Source organism: Lingula anatina, chromosome 3 (genome assembly GCF_051362555.1).
Source record: "Lingula anatina isolate TDL-2025a chromosome 3, LinAna3.0, whole genome shotgun sequence".
NCBI lineage: Eukaryota > Metazoa > Brachiopoda > Lingulata > Lingulida > Lingulidae > Lingula > Lingula anatina.
The window spans coordinates 19,584,103-19,604,489 of record NC_141769.1 but is presented as its reverse complement, the minus strand read 5'-3'; the positions used below and the strand labels follow the sequence as shown (position 1 = coordinate 19,604,489).

Genomic DNA, 20,387 nt, shown 5'->3' with positions numbered 1-20,387 from the left:
AAAAATTATGCAGTTTTCCTTTTCTAAGCATATATGCAGTACAGAAAACATTTTAAGGAAAACCTATTCTCCTCAAACCTACAAAAATGATGAGTATTACTCAAATACAGGTTGGGTTTGAAAACCAGCCTGATTGGGTTATTTTCCTGAAGTTGACAAGATTTTTGTGAAATATCTTTTTAAATCATGGCATTTTCAAGGAGTGAGGTTGAACTTCTACGTCCTTCAAATGTCCTGAATATCCAGGATACTTATATTATATTATATTATATTATATTATATTATATTATATTATATTATATTATATTATATTATAAAAGAATGGTGTGAAGCATTATGTAATATTGCATCAAAATTGAAGGAAATCCTATTATAGGGACTGCTGCCATAATGACCATTAAAGAAAAACTTACTGAAAAGATTCATAGGCCCAAAATACAAGTTGGGTTCGAAAAATCAACCTGATTGCATTATTTTTCTGGAAGTTAAAACATTTTTTTGTGTGAAAGATTCATTTTTATGTACAGATATTGATTTTGTCGTTGTCGCCAAGCACTTTCATTGTTATAATAATAAGTGGAAAACCTCTCTTCAAACTGACATTACTCATAATAATTCATAAAATTAATTCCAGGTTCCAAAATTGGTATGATCGGTGCCTTTTGCCAAAAGTTCCGCTGTTTTTTTTTTTTTCAACATATATTATTACCGTTATATAAATAAGAAAACATGGAAGGCCATGGAAGGTCAACCTCACTCCTTGAAAATGCCACAATGTGAAAAAATAATATTTCATGTTCCATGTTTTGCTTTAAAACTTACAGGACTGATAGATATTCAGCCATTACTACTCCCAACAAACTAAGCATTCTTTTAAAAAACAACTACAGGCCTATTGCCAAACCCACAGTTTAGACTCTTCTTGAAACATGCACATACACTATCATTGCCTTTCAACGTTTTAGAACTACATGTGTTTACAGATTTTTTACCGGCCACAGGCTCCCCGCTTTGCAAAGTCATTTAGAGTTAAGAAGCCACAATGCAATCTATTGTTTTTGTTCACGCAGATTAAAAAATATTTGGCAAAAGACTGAAACATTTCGAAAGCATAATGGATAAGCATGCACGTAGAGCCAGGGGGAGGGGGTCGGGAGAAAATCCGCTTTCTCAGTTGGGTTAGTTGGTGTTCATTTAACGTTAACTGAGAAAGTTTACTCGTATATGCAGTTATTACAAACAATGGCCGCGGTTTAAATGATGGTATCTCGGTTCCTTTTGGAATCAGCTTCGTCCCACGACAACATTAACATGCATATTTTTCAGGATGTTACTTAGACAATATCTCCACGTGGTAATGTTTTGGGTCTTTTCTTGGCATATCCTTGTTTCCACAATGACGGCACATTTTAGTGAAATTAGTCATCGTGCGTTCTAATGAAAGAAAAAAGAAAAAGAGTTATTGGCTTACACTTTCACTAATTGCAGGTAATAATTAAAGAGCAATCAAATAAGTAAAAGTATAGGGAGATATTGAGTGTAAGTTAAATTTCTTTAAGACTCATCTAGTTTAAAAATTGATTTCGTGGTAAGAAAAGATGGAAAATGTCAAAGTCAGACATAGTTTGATTTGATTTGTTAATTTCTCAATAGATTTGCATGTCACTGCCACGTGTTCAACACTATGCCGAAGCATGAGTAATTCAAACAATATTTAAAATATTTTTAATTGAAAACAAGTTTATTAGAAATTGCCTAATAAGGAAATGTTGAATGGTGGGATGCAACATGAGAATGGAAAATTCCTGTAATCACGCAAAAGACAATGGAACGAAAACAAATAAATGCGTGATCAGTACGGAGAAAAGCATAAATTATCTAGACGCTAAAGCTTAAAAAGGCCTATCTCCACTCCTCAACATATCACATGCAAAAAAATGGAGAAGAAAAAAATTTTTTTTTGCAATCCTCTCTCTCTCTCTCTCTCTCTCTTCACACACACACACACACACACACACACACACACACACACTTATGCATTGAATATTTTTCAACACTATTTAGCTCCAACAATTAACAGAAAAAAACCTGTTTTCAGGGATTTCTGAACGTAGCATACCGAGTATTTTCGCTTCCTCTTTGTTAAATTCAACTTACTTTTCTGTGAACACGAACAGTGTTGAAAAGATCTTTGTCACGATCAAGAGCAAAACCATTCAAAGTGCCCAATTGCCTCGTGCAAAGCTTCACAAAATCTGATTAAAACATGTCTATTGGTATTCATATTAGGTGGACATTCCCTGTTAAGAGAAAAATTTGCTCTCTCTCTCTCTCTGTGTGTGTGTGTGTGCGCGTGTGTGTGTATGCGTGCGTGCATTGATTTCTTTTGCTAATTTTCTCACAGGAATTAAAAAAAAGCAACAAAAATATTTGAGGTGCAGTGTTAAATAGTATGTTTACTAGTATCTGTAAAATCTGAAATTGATTATTGCAATAACTTTCCTTAATCATAAATAAGTAGTCTTGGGAGAGTCATTTGATTCATATGTTGCGGGGATGCTTCTGGAAAAATAATAAGAGGCAAAACGGTGCTCATTTTGTTCCATAAATATTCTTAAAATATATAAAAAATTAGTAACGATAACCATTGTTAATATCAAGGTAAACGATTGTGTACACAGCACATAATGGTTATATGCACATTATTTAGTTCTTCACAGCAATTACCATACATCTCCCAAAACGATACATTCGTTACTGACGCCAGTCAAAGACTTTTTAGTTTAAATGTTAGCTCTGTGAAGTACATGTTTTCTGGCTGTCATTTGTTTCAAGTGGAAACGACTTGTCATTTAGGGTAAAACTTTTCATTTCATGTATGTATCAATCCGTAAAATGGACACTTAATGGCAATGTTTTTTACGTCCTCATAATGCCGATGGTGCTAGGTGTGGATAATTGTTTGGTAACAAAACAATGAAAAGTTGTAAATTCATTCCGTTTTCACACAAACGCTATACTAAGAAGTCCAAAAGTCGGCTTTTCTTTGAGGACATACGGTCCTAATTGCTGACTTTGGGTGTTTCTTCAAGTTATTGACACTCGTCAATTCAACATTGAAAATCCAATCAAGTTGCCAGGATAGCCCAAAGCCGTTTGCTTAATCACATACATTAAGCTTACTTTACCCACATTTACATAATAATCATTTCGTTAAAAAATTGGCCGCCTTGGAACAGTACATAAAGTCCCGCAACAGAGGACTTGACAGTATGCTGACAGTCTCTCTCGGCTGAGTTTAACAGGATTGAAAAACCGAAGAGCAAGAACAACAGCAGCTGGTTGACACAGAATACATCATTAAAGGTGAGCCTTATGTATTTAACCCTTCTTTAACTTAAATACTTGTATATAAGTAATTTTTTGAAGGATGAAATCAATCCATTTTGTTAAATGTTGATTCTTTTTTGCTCCCGCGGCGAGAGAGAGGGGGGGGGACGTTAGGAATTCTGCATTTTTATCATCTTTCTTTTTCATTTCAAAGCATTATTTTTAATAATTGTTTGTTTCAGGCATGTCTTCTTATATGTTGATTGTGTTGGTGGTTATCTGGTCGTCATGTGTGTGGCAGACGGAGGCTGCGTGCTGCAGAGCAACTAAGGGTTACTGCAAGGACTGCACAAGAGTAAATATGGCATAATCTTTCACACAATTGAATAAATAAATAAATAAAAATTGTAATGAATAGGTAAGCGTGTGTGTACATAAATTAAAGGGATAATAACTCTTCGTATGAGATCTATATTTCACAATAAAAACATTTTGAAGAACTCAGAAATATAACATATTCTGTTTTACGGCAGTTATAGCTATTATTCTGATATCTGAGCTTGTCTTTAGACCACGTGACCTCCATTGATGGCTACTCTGTTAAAATCTCTTAAGAGATCTCTTAAGAGATTTTAACAAAAAACCAAACTTTTTAGAAAAAAAAAAAAAAAAAAAAAAAACAGGGACTAATTTTGAATGTAAAAATGGATTCATTAAGCATTGGTAAGTATGGAAAAATTGTTGTTTACTCCAGGAAAATTCATTTTGTGGCCGAAACGAAGAATTATTATCCCTTTAATTGTCAGCTACAGATATATTTTAATGAAGAAAGAGACAAAGTGGGAAGAGGGAACGACGGATAAGAAAGTTTTTTAAAGAATATAAAACTTTTAATAGACAGTTTGATTTCAATTTTCATTCAAGGGAACGCCCTACTGTGGCTATAGACGATGCAATATATTCGGATGTAACTGCGGTGGTGGTTGTCGATATCGCTCTGGATGTTATTTAAGTAAACATTGGGGAAGGTAAGTAGTATATTTATATATTAATTAATAAGAATTTTTTTGATGCGGTTCTGTATCGAATGATTTTAATCAAAACCATGGTTAAACCTAGATCACATTAGCCACGGTCGTCGTGCGTTGATTTTTTTTTCGTCGAAAATGGCCACTGACTACGGCAAGAGCGTTTACGTATACATTTTGCGCGGGTGTCGGTGTAACAGGAATGGAAGTCCGCGAGGCACCGTAGTCCGATTCCCATTACTTTGTACAGGTGACATACGTCCCATACACTAAGTTCAACACTCCGACTCACCTTTACTAATCAAATGAGAGCCCGGACTCCCATTCCTAAGACTTCTATTCCTGTTACACCGGGACACATTTCCAAAATGACCTTGAGGCCAGGTGGGGAAAAATCGGTTGTTTGTTGAGAAGTGGTCTTACGGAGGTCATACGGAGGTTTCAGTGCAGTGCGGCTTCCTTGAAGATAGAGACGTTATCGGCGATTTTAGCACCTTTTGTGCCCGAAGTAAGGAAACGCACAATTCCGTATTCATGCAAACAAATTACTCTAATTACTCAGAGTTTTTAACATAATTACTAATGTGATACCGCCTAAAACCACCGAACGTGGAAGGGAACGAGACCAACAAAAGGTTCAACCATTCTCATGATCAGCGCAAGTTCATCGAACAATGCCCCCAGGGAACCGTGCCATCCCGTCTACGATAATGCTTAAATTTGACAAAAAGTTACCTTGACAAATCGTAGAGGCTACGGAATCCCTGAATCTGTACGATTTTGAACGATTTTGCACGGCCACCGCCTACCTCCGCAAAGACGCCGCACGAAAATGAATTAACGGGCAATGTACTGGTACCTTACGGAGATCGCGTGGCAAATATAAACTTGGTTTTAATAAGCAAATTAATAAGATGATTATGTAAAAGGTCGAATTCAGTCCCTTCTTTGGTGAAAATTAAGCTACGTAGATCTGTTTTATATTTATTTATTTTCAGGACCACTTGTCATTGTGGCTGGTATGGGAAAAGATCGATAGAATTAGATGACAAAAACGAAGAAACTGCATCCCCACAAAGTTCCTTTTCGGCCCTCGACAAAGACGGGTAAGCTATGCAATGCTCCAGAAAACGTCCCATTTATTGCCTGTCTCAGTTATTTGACATTCATACCTGCAAGAATAAACTTGTAAATCAAACAATCTCATTCATTGTGATAAAATATATACTAGAAACACTGGAGTAGAACTACAATACGCACACAAACCCAACCACGGTGTTCATTTTCAATAAATCATTTCGTGATTTTCAGATCAAATTCTTCCTTTATATAATTCAAAGTTGAATTGAAATTTTAGAAATTTAATAAATAAATAAATGACTAAATTGCCTATTAGTTTAAACTGAGGCCTAGCGTACTCTTGGTTTGGAAAATATTTGTCGCCTTTAGTGAGTACAAAATAGTACATAACATGTTTAGCCATCAATCCTGTTCATTGAAATAATTTTTCATGTACTACTGTTTTTCAGAAATGGCTACCTGGATTTGAACGAGTTCGGTCAATCAATCAAAGGAAGCAAGGGGAAAGTGGACGCGGATACCATCCAACGTAAATTTGCCGAGATGGATGATAATAAGGACAAAAGGATCAGCCCTGGCGAGTTCGACACAGATCTTGCTTCACCCAACGACGAGGGAGAAATCGAAAAGGAAGTAGCTGTTTAACAACAGGACGGAGTATCGGATGGCGGTGACGCGATGTCCCAGATGGACATAGACGATCTACGTAGAATGTTGGAACAGTGAGACAAAACCTCACCAGAAATAATGTGACGCTTCTCTCTCTCTCTTTTCTTGCTCTTTTCTCTCTTTCTTCATACTCTCTCGCTTTCTTTCTCCCTCTCTGGCTTTCCTTATTAACCTTGTACCTGCGATTTCAGTGATTATCCATATGATATATAATCAGACTTATCAGACACAAGAAGTATTCAGAATAAGGCAATAAAAATCAAGTGGGATTTCATTTCATGTGAAGCTCGTCATCCCGAGTGGATTTAGCATGCAATTAAATACGTGCACGTTGCTCTATGGCCAAAGACGAACAGAATATCCCAATAAAGTTTTGCTTTAATGAAACCATTCGTCTCTTCTCTTTTGTATCCGAATCTGTAAATTGTTGTTTTTAAATTGTTGTCTGTAAATTGTGCTTAAAAGAAAGAGTTGTTTTAATGTACACACAAAAAAGCTCGGAAGCACATGTGGGCTGATGTTTATTTTCAACTTGAAATTTATGTATTTTGAGTAGGCGAGTGGAGAGTTACACAAAGTTAACACAGTCACAATTTTAAACTTTTTTTGAGAGAAAAAATCTTAATCGTGAATCATTCTTTGTCCTACAGAAAATTTCAGAGACCGAGCAGCTGCTATTGCCTATACAAATTATACATGCACGTTATTCACTCCTTCACATAATTATGAAAGTTCATGATATTTTGTTTCAATGGAGTGGAAAAATCCAACTCTTGACGCTTTCTTAATCCTCAGATGATATCTTAATCTATATTGATGACATCTTAATCTTAATTGATGATACTTAATTTTGACGATATCTTAATCCTGTGGTGATATTAGGATCAAAACCACGAGTGATAAAAAATAACGAGTGTACCATATAGGAGTCTATTCCTGAAGTTAAAACAAAAGTTCAATATTAACACAATTTACTTTAGATAATTCATGTATAGCGAGCTTTACAGTGTAGGACCAAATTCCTAAAGTAACACTTACTCGGATTACGTTAATACCGTCTTCAACGATTGCCAGTTAAATTTCGAATTGGATGAAAACGTACTTATGATCAACGAATGTGTCTTTATTTTGTTTTGTGAATGATCTAAATATAATTTTACATTTATGCAAAATTTATATCTATCAATAAATACTGTATTCTGGAAACACGAGTCCATATTAGGAGGTGGACGTCAGAGATGTCACGTGGGCCAACGAGGTTATGACGTCATCACGCACCTATCCAATGAGAGTGAGCGATCCCCACTTGGTCAGGAATTCGTTTAGACTCACAGATTTATCACCTGAAAATATAGTTCACAGAAACTCTATAAAAGATAAATAAATATAATGATAAAAATTCTTAATTCATGATCATTTAATGGAAAAAATAAATACATACACTTCTAATAAAATGAGCAAGTGTTAAAAATACTTTAATATCTAACATCGAAAACAAGTTTTGAATGAAAAGGAAAATGAAAATCTTAATGAATGGACATAACGAAAATTAAAAAGAAAGAGATGGGAACGCAGAGAAATAGAGCGATGAAGATTAGTCATGCTATTCATGCGGTCGTGGGCCTATTTTTCATAAAAATGTCTTAAAATAGACTTAATTACAGTCCAGTATTCAGGTCTGTAGCCATGGGGTATTGGGAGGAGGGGGGTCGAAAGAACCACCCTTTTTTTTCAGGGAAAGGTCCATTCAGGGCAAAATCTGATCTAGGTACACAACAGTTTTATTGAAAAAGGTCCACCTTTTCAGAAACAGAGCCCCCTTTTGAAATTGCTGACTACAGGCCTTAGTAAAAGATTTCAATCTTTAAAACTACTTGTTAGGCGCCAATAGATTGAACATCTTTGACAAGGGAAAAAAGAGAAGAAAAAAAGAAAGAGTAAAAAAAGAAAACAGACATTGATAGTACAACAACAACAGCAAAAAAAAAGAAAAAAAGAATAATGTAAGACAACATAGGCCTATACGCAACAAACATGTATTTTTGTGAGGCCATGTCATTAACTCTATGGTAGTCCTTACCGTTTGTCAGAAAATGTTAAAATTTTATGAAAATGTTTACAATGTGTACAATAATTAATTCCCACAGCAAATCTTTCTAAACGCTGGTGTTTTTTTATTGGAATAAAACTCATAGGTATTTCACGGTTCAATTTTCCAGTAATGACGGTCAGACAGAAAGACAGACAGAAAGACATATGCCAATGCTACTGAACGTACCGACTCCTTAACAAAACGAAGATAATAAAAAAATCTCACCGTCAAAGTCAAAAGCTTTGAAAACAAGCTTCAAATCTTCGTGATCAAGATAGTCGTTATCTATAATATCTGCTTTGTTGAAGAGTTCGTCAGCCATGATTTTGGGTCCAAGGTTCAGTTTCTTCACCCAGACATCTTCAAACTCTTGTTTAGTGATCTGACCGTTACCTAAAAATATTGATATGATTCACTTATTTGCGGAACGTTTGCTGTAAATCTATAATATGCTTCTTAACTTAAAAAAATAGAAATGCAAAAAGAATATGCAAAGGTATTCCAAGATCCCAGATAGTGTTACTAATTGGATTTTAGTGGATCCTTTGAAATCTTTAATAGACTTAAAAGAGATATTGCTCTCTCCCAGTGGCTGATATAGGGTGGAAATCCAGTCTTGTCCCCTTACCTTCAATATGTACTGCTGTTCACCAGTCTTCCTCTTCCATAGTTACCTTCTCAAAGACGTATAAAAACACCACCACTTTGCCATACATGCATTATGATAAAATTTCCTTGTCTACTATTTCAAAATTGTCAATCCCTGTGCCTTCTTCCCCCGAGCAAAAATCCTTACCGTTTGTGTCAAAGGCAAGGAACACGTTCTCCAGTTCTTTCTCCGTCAGTTCACCGTCCTTGTCCTGATCTCCTCTGTCAAACAGGTCGATAGCGAATGATACCTCGGAGTTGCACTTGACTGAAATATAAAATATTGTGAGAGTCGGACCTTTTTGGTCCAAGTATGGCAAAGCAAAGTCGGGCGCAGAAGACGGATGTGAAATGCGCAGAAGACGGATGTGGATTATCTTCATTCACACACGCCACGCATGAATGCAAGCTATAGCTATCGGTGCAACTTAGATACAATGCTCGTACTCAACAAACCTACCTCGCTAATTTGGGTGTATCTATTACATATGCATTGTTCATACAGTAACAATAAGAGCAAAATTCAGGACTTTCGTTTTTTTTAATTAATTAATTAATTAATTAATTTATTTATTTATTTATTTATTTATTTATTTTTTTTTTGGGGGGGGGGGGCAGGAAGGCAAAATAGGACAATTTACTGTCATTCATGACCGCACGTACCAAAGAATATATTAAGAGACGTCGTAATTATTAGTTCATATACACTTTGTATTTGTACACTCTGATAATGAGAGACAATATATGAACTAATTTTTGGATTATTGTCTGTATTCAGGTAAAAACTACAAGATTTAAAATAATTTTGATAAAAGTGAACAAACTCAAGTACTTTTCAATTAAAAAATGAAATACAAGCCCCTTTTCAAAACTAACAGCTTTTTTCAAGTTTAATAGAAGGCCCCTAACTGAATTCAAGGCACAGAGCTAATCCAAGCACCTAAAAGAAAAACAGCTGTTCGTTTTGGGAAGAAAACACCTGAGGTAAACGACGATTTTCCCATACTTCACAATGGCAAATCAATCTATTCCGATATTCATATAGCCCATGTTTTTTTTCCGAAAAGTTGGATTTTTTTTTGTTATAAGCTCTAAGAAGATTATAACGGAAGTATAGCTACGTATCTAAGTCTATGTGGTCTCAGGGGTTGATCCAGGATTATTTGAAGGGGGTGGCGGTCCAGTTTTTTTTTAAGAATGACAGGCCTCGGATACAAGCCGGCCCTTGCCCTCTTGGTGTGGGGTTCGGTGTTTTGAAGGGCAAACGGTGCCATTTGGTGCAGTTTAGAATTATGAATCAGCTCTTCAAAACTTTAATATCAAGAGAGGAATATTTTTTTTTCCAGAAAGTGAGGGGGGGAGGGTAAGGACCCCCTGACATCCCCTAAATCCGCCACTGTGGTCTGGTGGCAGGCACAAATTCAAGAATAATTTCTATAACCGCTGCTTTGGGGGTAAAATGGAATTCATCATATGTCTGTGAGTTATTTACAATGTATCTATTGCGAATTATGACCTCATGCGAACAGTTGTTATCCTTCAAAGGAGACTGTATGAAACCAAATGTGTTGACCAACATACGGTGCGCAAAGACATATTAACGATTAAAAGCAGGTATGTTCGTAGATCATTGAAATATTTTCCCCTGTAAATGTTTCATATACCGTTGAAATTCAACAGACTTAACTCACCACTTACTGCCAATGCGGCGACTAGTAAAACTACCAGGGAGTTCATCGTTGATGCCTGGAAAAATAGTTGAGTGAATACTTTAAAGAGGCCTGCATGTACATGTATGTAGATTATACATACATGTAGATTATGTATCAGAAAGAATAATCGTGAAAAAGTTTCGATATATGCATAAAAAAAGAAACAAAACACATGATGTGCATGATCTACCTTGGTCTTACCTTTGTGCTGCGAATCCTAAATGTGCCGGGTGTTGCACTTGTATAAGTTATCCAGTGTCCCCGATCTAAAGGATAAGCGTGGGCTCTATCTATTAGCTTATATCCGCGTGATCGTCTCAGATGGACGGGGTCAGGCTTCAGATGACCCCAATGGCACGAGTTCACCTTTTGCGGCAAGCGTGAGGTACGGTACAACTGGCTTTTCCCACCGATAGGTCGATTAGCCTCTTTGGTGTTCCACAATTTAACTCTTACCAACTCAGGGGCGGATTCAGGATCCATTTGGCGTGGGGTTCGGGGCCCGCTAAAGGGCCTCAATTTTTTTTATATTTTAGAGGGCGAACTGTGTCATTTGGTACGGTTAAATAATTCGTACTTTTGTCCATGGATATAGCTAGGGGGGGGGGGGGGGGGTCAGGGGGTCCTGCAACTTCGGATTAATTGACAGAGTACAGATAACTGTTCATTAACAAATGCAAGCAAACAAACTAAAACCAAAAGTAGCAGCCTTCGATGCCCCCACCTTTCTCTTCGGTTTATGTTTGTGGTACTTTTGGAATGACCCAGACTGTTCGCTATCTACCGCGCCCTGAACTTGGTGAAGGCGAGAATTTATGCCATTACCATCAAGGTATAAAAAACTATAAACAGTTGTCATGTTTGTTCATTCTGGTGTTAGACGAAAATTTCGGATATTAAGATATCTTCATATTGTCGTTTCGTAAGTCGTGTCATTTTATTTATCTATTTTTATATATCCCTTTATTTATTTACTTAATTAAACCTTAATAACTCTTCGTTTTGTGACTCATTCTATGCTTTCTCGTTAAGGGTTTCTAATACTGCTCATTACGCAAATTTCAAAGCTGGCTTGGATGCCCCTGTCATAAGGTCTTGCTTTAAAAAGGCTACCATATATATACATATTCTTTTTTCTGGGGGGTAGGTACATGTAACACGTAATACCTACATTGGGTACACGACAAACAAAAAGAAAAGAATAAATCAATATATAAGACGAAGAGCATTTTGAGAAATTTGCGCTTTGTAACAAATAAGTCGTGATACCTGCAATTCTGTCAAATTATGGTATGTCCAATGGAAATACCAATGCTCACAAGGCCTTCTACACAATTTTATATAATAGAGCTTCATGGATACTTCTATTTGCTTCACTTTTCTTGTTGCACACTTTCACACTGTGACATTTATATATGAAATATATATAATAGGCATGTTTGGAAGTAATGGGCTAATTTTTAGCCAAACTTATCATTATAGTACCATGCAAAGATGTTACATAGTTTTATGACTTCAAAACTATAGACGTAGATAATCGCCGGAGTCTTTTATTTCCCTTACAAACACACACTAAAGACTCTCTCTCTCTCTCTCTCATTACCTCCGCCAAGGAGGTTATGTTTTCACCCCGTTTGTCTGTTTGTTTGTCTGTCTGTCTGTCATCAACATAACTCAAAAAGTTATGGACCGATTTTGATGAAATTTTCAGGAACTGTCAGAAGTGGGCCAAGGAAGAGATGATTAGTTTTTGGTGGTGATCCGGATCAATAATCAATCAATAATCAATAAAAATAATAAATCGCTGCCTGGCGGAGGCCTGCGCTCTCGGAGTGCTTTTCTACTTGTAGTTTCCCATGTTTTTAATATTGTGTAGATTTGCAATTGTTTCTATTTATTTCATACATCTCAGTGCATGGGGCGAAATTAATTTCAATAATATTCTTTGCGAATTCATAACCTTACTTTCTTTGTAGCAGAAGAAAGGTAAAGACAATTTCGAATCGTTTTGATAAAATAAAAGTCCCTTTTACGACCACTTCTGCTCTTAATGTCACTCTAAAATGTTTCTCTTACTGCCTCACTAGACAAAATTGTAGTGCATTAAATCAATTGAGTTTTCAATATAAAAAGTATTTCTGAAATACATACTAGAGATGACATAAAGAAAACCAACTCAGGGAATATTTAATCAATGGGTAAATTTGTTATTGAAAACATTCCAAACATCCGTGACAAAAATACAACGAAGGAGGTCAAGCCATCGTGCAATAAAGTCAGATTCTATCAAACTCTGATGTCTTTGCTCTTCAAAGTCCTCAGTGATCTACCAGTGACATCGATTTTTTTCTTATCGGGGACCACGAGAGATCTGGGACATGATCTGAAACGGAAACAAAAACGGAATTCAAAAAAGATAACACCACGATTCCTAGACAAATTTAAACGATATTTAACATGAACGTCCTTGTAAAACATATCTGCCGTGCCGGTATGCAAGAGAGTGTCTAGGTTTTTAGTGATACAGTAGGATTTGCACTGCTTTCTATTTGCGCGACCTTCATGACATTGTTTGAAATTTTAATAATTGAGGATATATACCAGGACATCTGACAAAGAAGCAGTGGTCTGATATTTCACTATCCTCTCTTGTATTTCCACCCCTCGCCCCCTCCCTTCCTCCCTCTCTCTCTCTCTGTGCGTGCGTGCGTGTGTGTGTGTGTATTATACTTACGTTCATCCACTCGGATACAAATTCTGTCTCACTAAGTTTACTGTCACCTGGGTGATAAAGAAAAATGACGTCGGTCAGAAAAAAAATAAAGTGCACAAAATCAACGATAACATCATAACGAATATTTTTGCAATACCATCTACTTATTGATTTTTTAAAAATCTAGTTGTGATACGAAGACGGGATTGGTGTGCAGTTTCAGCACAAGAAGCAGAATTCCATCACTACATGGTTTATTGGCTAACTCTGCACTTTTCTCTTATGTCTTCACACAGAAATGACGTCATCAGCCGGCCTCTGGCAAGATGCACTATAGATAACATTACTTACCGTCATAGTCCATGTTTTTGAAGATCTTGACAATGTCATTCTCCCTGCCAAGCACATCGTCATGGTTGAGGTCGAAAACGTCGTATAGGCGCTTGGCAGTATTCATGTCACTGTATCCTCTGGATGTCCACGTAGTCAAAAACTCCTCGGCGCTGATTGTGCCGTCGCCTGTCAGAAATAAAATATAATATAATAAAATAAAATAAAGAACTTAAAAACTTATATAAAAACGGATATTTAAAGGGTGTTTCCCATTAGAAAAAATGCCGTTGGCCTGTAGCCAGCAATTTAAGAAGAAGGGATTGTTTTTCGAGAAAGGGGAGCTTTTTTTACCTCCTTGGTTGACCCGACCTAAGGCGTGACATAGAAATTATGGCTGTGGCTGTTCCGATGATATCAAAAAAGGCATGTGTGTGTGTTTAAGTATATGAAACAGAAAAAGGTCAACGCAATAAATTTTGAAAGATTGAAAATATAGTAAGCAGGTGATGTAAACTGGGAGCGTTAAAAAAAACAACGATACCCACTGTTGATGTCAAATTGTCCGAAAATGATGTCCAATTCTATGAGAGTGATGAAACCGTCTTTGTCGTGATCGCCTCGCTTGAACATCGTGATGAAGGGGAGCTGGTACAGGGTCTATAAAAACAAGGTTCACGAAATCATTCTAAAACACCATTCCCATACCTAGATCGATCTAACAGGATCGATCCATCTCCGAGTGGTTTCTCGCTAAATTGCTCTTAGCTTAAGCAGCTTACATGTCTAACGCGCCTACTGAAGCTGCTAAACGATAGTTAATTACCCCTTAACAACTTGAAAAGGCGTGTCCGACATCACAGCGGCTTGATCTGAAAGCAATTCAGTGAGAAACCCTTAGGAGAAGGGTCCATGTTGTTGAATCGATTTAGGTATGGGAATGGAGTCTCAGCGAAATGGGAAAAACGCGTGAAAGAAATACTTTGTAAAATATGGGATTGCACATGTATTTTGATTGTACAACCTTGACCGTCAACATTCAATTTTTTGTAGAACGTGGCAAGGAAAATGGGACTAATCATCAGCGATAAATCCTACTTTACAAACGCATTTGAGTAAAAAAATATTAAAAAAAAATTAATTAATTAATAAAATAAAATAAAAACTATACACAAATACGTCATATTCACACATGTTTCGAGTTTCAATCGACCTGACTGAAACCCTTTGCCCTCGTTGGACTTCGCTTGGTTTTTATGCTTAGAAACTTTGAATCATTCTGACATGCAAAACCACCTCCCTCCTTTACTTTTTAGAGTGACTCATCGTATAGCAGAAAGTCACTAGTAAGGTCGGTATAAAATGGCAAAGGCTACATATGGTTTCAATGAAGATTACGCGACCTCACATGGCCCATCAAATACAAAATTAGTGAAATGATAAAAGTTAATAGTTGCGTTCGAATGGGTGTTATTAAAGATTTACATGTACGTTATCTGACGACCAGATAGGCTCTCGGAGACAATTGCCGTAACAATGTCATTCGCTAAATTTGCTTATGGTTTTGAAAATGAGATCTAACCAACAAACTCAGTAATACATCTTTGATTAACTGAAGCATTATAAAACTAGTCAAGGATTAAATTAAACTCATTCCCAGAAAACTCAAATACTGATAAGTTGCAGGCTGAATTATCTTGGTGTGAACAGACATTTACGTACCTGTTTAAGAGACAACAGGAACTCTCTGTCGTTGAGCTCTCCATTTTCTGGAATGAGAATTTATTACGCATAAATAGATAGATTCTTTAAGCTAGTTTTTGTGGCTGGCCATTGTATTGAAGATTTTAGATAGCCTCTATAGGCATTAAATTTCTATTAACAGGAGTCCTGTACTTCCGCTGTTACCTCCCCCACAAATTTACTCAAAGTTTATACAAGGTGTTACTTGGACTACATACAGTGCATAAACAGCACGATTCCTTTTACAGATTACTGAAACCAGATATGCCTAAATACGGTGAAAACTTTATGTAATTAGCTGCAGAAATAAAACTTGAAAACAATAACATATTTCCGTTGTTAAATATGAGTAAAAATATCATTTGACAAGACTTTTGTTTTCAAAAAGCCAGCTAGCGTCACTGATTGACAGAATAAGAAAATAAAAACCTAACCAGGATTTTTTGCTAAGGGGGTACAAGGGTTTGTTTAGTTTCCCTGGTCGTAATTTTTTAAGCGAGAAGGGGAAAGGGGATGCGAAGTCCTCCGTAACTAAGGTGGTGGCACGTGCTCCCTGTGCTCTCCTCTAACATGCGACAGTCCTGATTCTAAATACATATATCATACACGTATTAAACGGGTCAACACTTACTGTCACTGTCCAGTTGCGCATGCAGCATCTTGATGTCTACGGCCGTGAACTGTCCGTCCTTGTTCCTGTCCAGGACATCATACATGGCGTTGGGGGTGCCGGGATCGCCGCCAAATGTTTGGACCCACGTGGAGGTAAACTCGCCCTTGGTCACTACATCATCACCTAGTTAGTAGCAGTTGAAAGGAATGTTTGAAGTTGTCCCCCAAAGTCATTTTTTCTGTTTTCATGTATCCCGCAAGGCCACTCGTCTGCCCTAGTACAGACTTTATTTGAGCCTTTGATGGCGATATTAAAATCCCTATACTCTATGTGAGTTACAACACCAATCACAGCAATACTACTACTAATAATAATACTAATACTATTAGATGGTGTCGATCGTATATCCCCGCACTTTCCCACTTTGTAAAGAGCAGCTCACCCTCAGGGACCCCATTTCCTTGATATCAATGCCTGGGTCCTATATGTCTAATTATTGAAATAATATCCATAATATCAACATAAAAGGCAGCCTGAAATAAATTTAATGTAAAATAAATCATCCCCGAGGGACAGCCCCCCCCCCCATCCTCCCCCCCCATCCTCCACATAAATTATGCCTGGCCCATCAACATCCCTGATAACAGGTCTGTCAATCTCAGAAGTTTTAACTTCATTCTAATGGTATAGGATGACAAAGCAAAAGTCACAATGGAAATTTAAAATTCCAAAGTGACCATGAACATCCCTGATGACAGGACTATCAATTCTCTAAGTTTCAACTTTCTCGCGCCAATTATCAGAAATTAGCAGAAATTACAAAAAATGAGAAAAGAATTTAGAATCGACCACCACCAGGGACAGACCAACTCAGAAGGGTCCACTCAAATGGTCTAAGGGGAGATAGCGGAAATTGCCAACAAACAGACGGACGCACGGACACAAGGACGGGTGCGATAACATGAACCCCGACTTATGTCACATGAGTTCTTGAAGTACTGGACCCCGTATCTCGAAAGCATCGCGTATTGCGAATAACGATATCACATAGAGGCTACAAGGTATTATATGGGGCGAGTATGGGCGAGTTATGGAATCGAGACGCTTGCGCACGGTCGCAATGCGCGATGCTTTCGAGATACGGGGCCTGGGCTCCATATCTCGAAAGGTTCGCTATGTTGCGCACGTGCGCAAGTATATCGATCCCATAACTGATTCTTTCGAAATACGGGGCCATGGAATCGAGACGCTTGCGCACGTGCGCAACATAGCGAACCTTTCGAGATACGGAGCCCTGGTCTTTGTGCATTCATTCGTACATTGTACGTTCAGGGACAAGCAGTTTTCTACTAGATAACTGTTGTTTAACCTGTGAATGATATCTGCACTTGTAGAAAAAATACCAATACGAATAAAATTTTTAATGTATGGATAAAAGAATGTACACGTACAAATGAACGAATGGAAACATAGATGGGCAAAATACTCATATGAATAAAAGGGTAAATGAATACGTGTGTTCATATATGGAATGGATAAATTAACAAATGTATCACACAAAGATAAAAAACACTTTCCCAGTCCTACCGTTCCTGTCATATTTTTTCCTGTACGCTGTCATTTCCCTCAATGTCACCAACCCATCATCGTTGACATCAATCGCTGTATACAGGATGTTGGCAAGTTTCGTGTCACTGACAGCACTACAAAGCAGAACTACTGGGTTATTCTACCGGATAACTATATTAGAACAGCTAATGTAAAGGCGGATCCAGGCTGTGGGTTCCCAAGCCTCTGGCCAAGAACTTTCTGTGCTTCTCAAATGTATTTTTAAAGTGTTTCTAATCTTTGTTTCCCCCCTCTATTTCAGCGCCCCCCCCCTCTTCAACCCGCTAACACCTCACCACTGTAATAACATACTGGATCCACCTGTTAGGGTAAATACTACTTGACGATACTGCGGGTAGTAAATAGGGTTATAAGGACTATCAAACAGTGCAATACATTCACTTGCTCCCTATCGCTATTAGCGCTACAAGCAGCATAGATGTTGGACCACTATACTTGCCATCACCCCCACACCACAAGCAAGGACATACAGTACATCACTTCAGATAATATTTCAATTTCGGTTTCATTGTCGCCTGCTGAACGGATTTTGTACTTTAAAGGTTTTATTCCATTTGTTTCCAGCTTTCTTAAAGGCAATGTTAACACTACAATTACTTGTTCTTTAAGCTGCATCGTACTCAAAGGCAACTCCCACATTAACTTCAGTCATCGTTTCAAAGAAAATATGAACTTTCTACTGTTATGCTCTGGCTACGCCTAGTCACTATTCTGATTTTGTGCAAGTTTGAGAGAATGAGAAGCAAAAGAAAACAAATATAAAATACATTTCACAGTGACATTACGAACGTAAAATACAATGACGGTAAGCGCCCATCCCAGAGAAGCCGCAAGATGGTGTCTCTAATTGCGCATGCGCAACGCCTTACCATTTGTATCAAAGTTATTCAGGGAAGTCCTCATCTCCGCAATGGTTATGATGCCATCTTGGTTAATGTCTATTGCAGCGTAGAGGATGTTCGCCAATTTATCCTTCTTACCTATGGCCTGACTGATAAAATAAAGCCACCAAAGCCCCGTTGAAGCAATTTATCTTTGCAATGTAAATTGAAGAAATTATGTTGCAATTCAAATGGCACGTGCTTAGCCCGACACACTTTTGAAAAAAAAAAAACAAAAAAACAATAAAAAGCTATAATTCAACGTATTATTAGCATTAGCATTATTATAAGCAAGTGCTGACTTTCTTTATTTGGTGTTATTACGTTGGCAACATATTTTACACGTACAACAGATATACATTCATTTAATGACTGGCATGTGTCATACTGACAGCTCTAATAGAGTTAAGATATACATATGGGTTGGAATATTCAGAAGATTTTGAACAAAAGGCATTTTCTGGTCATTTCATCAGGACATAATATCGTCAGACAACTTATCGAATATACAAGTATATATTTGGAAGAAATAAGAAGCTGTTGTCCTTTGATTATGCATGTACATGTATGTATCAAAAGCGCCAGGCGGCTGAAGCGTATATAGCAAACCTTTAGCATTTGGCATTTTAATAGCACAGAACAAGCTAATGAAGTGACGGATCCGGTGTGACAGCAAGTTTCAACATATCTTAGTAGGAAAAAGTCAGTATAGATCCAAAATTATGTGAAATACATTTGTACAAATGAAAATTTGCTTTCCCCTCGCATATCTTATCTTTGAAATAAGTCAATTACTATACCGAAATACAAGCACAAAAACAAACTTTTATATGTTATGTTTAAATGTTTGAAACCTATGTTTAGAAAAATAGAAAAAGAACGCTAGAAAGAGAAAATTATACATGGTGGTGTAGATCATTGTTATTTCGGAACGAACTTCACCCTGTTGAGCTCTATAAAACGTTTCATAACTTGGCTTACCTGTAATACACCGAATTATTTTAAGGTAGAGTTAAAAAGAGTTACAGGTAGTTCTCATAACTTACCCACAAGCAAAGCCGACCAGGAACGTCAAAATAGCGATTCGAAGCATCATGGCAACTTCCTAATTTCTGAATTCCTGACGCCTCAGAACCAAGAGTTTGATATGTGTGATTTAATATGTCGTGATCTGTGGCAGTCACGTCGTTACGGCAGTCACGGTTACTACGTCAGTGAGTGGAATGTGCACGTATTAAGGGGTGCGGAGAGGTCCGGAAATGAACAGGTGTAGGTTTAAGTAATCCAATCCGCACGCACCCCCTTTATCGTGTCTGTATGTATATGCTAAATTTAAGCACCGGTCTTATATGCTGTAAGTGATGCTTATATGCCTTTTACATGTATTCTTAGTGTTTGGGATTTTTTCATAAGACGTAAAGGACATCACTACTAATGACGGATTTACGGCTAGACTCATGAAATGGGACTGAAAGGGGAAAATTCCGTTTTTTTTCCTCAATTCTGCATTTATTTTCACGGTCTGAAAAACCACAGCACCCTGGATCGTGGCGCATGCCAAATGTTCTAAAGTATGCTTGAAACAGTACTCACATACTTGATACAATGTGGCAGGGTGTGGAGATGTACACTTCCCTTCGCACGTATTGAAATATAATAATAACAATAATATGATGTGCGCGCTCGACATCATTAGTGTACCGTCTGTACATGTACGATGAACGTGCCCTTTCAAAATCAAGACTAAACTCTGCAGATCGATAGTTTAAAGGTGAATGTGTTAATTTACGACCACGTTTCTACCATGGCTCGTAAGAGCTTGCAAAGCTCTGCGAATCAAATGCGACAGTGCCACATATCACAATCATTCTCTTGCCCTACGATATTTCAGTCCACTAGCAGACAATGTTCAACCTGCT

At 37.3% G+C, this 20,387-nt stretch overlaps 3 protein-coding genes across 3 annotated transcripts; 1 reads left to right on the top strand and 2 right to left on the bottom strand.

The window, feature by feature from the left end:
* Window positions 1-3,019: 3,019 nt before the first annotated feature.
* LOC106161196 (uncharacterized) lies at window positions 3,020-6,511 on the top strand. The gene is made up of 5 exons (XM_013538078.2): window positions 3,020-3,366; window positions 3,573-3,685; window positions 4,255-4,358; window positions 5,357-5,464; window positions 5,888-6,511. Exons 2-5 carry the CDS (start codon window positions 3,575-3,577, stop codon window positions 6,081-6,083), a joined length of 519 nt encoding a protein of 172 aa, XP_013393532.2. The 5' UTR covers window positions 3,020-3,366; window positions 3,573-3,574; the 3' UTR covers window positions 6,084-6,511.
* A 698-nt stretch (window positions 6,512-7,209) lies between these two features.
* Window positions 7,210-11,042, bottom strand: LOC106156218 (uncharacterized). Its single transcript, XM_013531344.2, has 5 exons — window positions 10,761-11,042; window positions 10,539-10,593; window positions 8,996-9,115; window positions 8,425-8,592; window positions 7,210-7,450 (listed from the first exon to the last, which is right to left on the bottom strand). The coding sequence occupies exons 1-5, from the start codon at window positions 11,040-11,042 to the stop codon at window positions 7,386-7,388; spliced, it is 690 nt and encodes a 229-aa protein (XP_013386798.2). The 3' UTR covers window positions 7,210-7,385.
* A 1,703-nt stretch (window positions 11,043-12,745) lies between these two features.
* LOC106156213 (uncharacterized) lies at window positions 12,746-19,697 on the bottom strand. Its single transcript, XM_013531338.2, has 8 exons — window positions 19,515-19,697; window positions 17,546-17,661; window positions 15,977-16,141; window positions 15,325-15,371; window positions 14,151-14,262; window positions 13,624-13,791; window positions 13,294-13,340; window positions 12,746-12,942 (listed from the first exon to the last, which is right to left on the bottom strand). Exons 1-8 carry the CDS (start codon window positions 19,562-19,564, stop codon window positions 12,910-12,912), a joined length of 738 nt encoding a protein of 245 aa, XP_013386792.2. The 5' UTR covers window positions 19,565-19,697; the 3' UTR covers window positions 12,746-12,909.
* Between the last annotated feature and the right edge of the window lie 690 nt (window positions 19,698-20,387).

What these genes read in the sequence shown, in the direction of transcription:
- LOC106161196 (XM_013538078.2), top strand. Translation starts at nt 3,575, where the DNA reads ATGTCTTCTTATATGTTGATTGTGTTGGTGGTTATCTGGTCGTCATGT. An exon ending in ACTGCAAGGACTGCACAAGA is followed by an intron (nt 3,686 to 4,254) that starts GTAAATATGGCA and finishes TTTTCATTCAAG; the next exon opens with GGAACGCCCTACTGTGGCTA. An exon ending in TTAAGTAAACATTGGGGAAG is followed by an intron (nt 4,359 to 5,356) that starts GTAAGTAGTATA and finishes ATTTATTTTCAG; the next exon opens with GACCACTTGTCATTGTGGCT.
- LOC106156213 (XM_013531338.2), bottom strand. Translation starts at nt 19,564, where the DNA reads ATGATGCTTCGAATCGCTATTTTGACGTTCCTGGTCGGCTTTGCTTGT. An exon ending in CAAAAACATGGACTATGACG is followed by an intron (nt 13,341 to 13,623) that starts GTAAGTAATGTT and finishes TTTATCACCCAG; the next exon opens with GTGACAGTAAACTTAGTGAG. An exon ending in TTGTATCCGAGTGGATGAAC is followed by an intron (nt 12,943 to 13,293) that starts GTAAGTATAATA and finishes TTTCCGTTTCAG; the next exon opens with ATCATGTCCCAGATCTCTCG.
- LOC106156218 (XM_013531344.2), bottom strand. Translation starts at nt 11,042, where the DNA reads ATGGATCCTGAATCCGCCCCTGAGTTGGTAAGAGTTAAATTGTGGAAC. An exon ending in CGCCGCATTGGCAGTAAGTG is followed by an intron (nt 9,116 to 10,538) that starts GTGAGTTAAGTC and finishes TTTATATTTCAG; the next exon opens with TCAAGTGCAACTCCGAGGTA. An exon ending in CCTTGCCTTTGACACAAACG is followed by an intron (nt 8,593 to 8,995) that starts GTAAGGATTTTT and finishes CAATATTTTTAG; the next exon opens with GTAACGGTCAGATCACTAAA.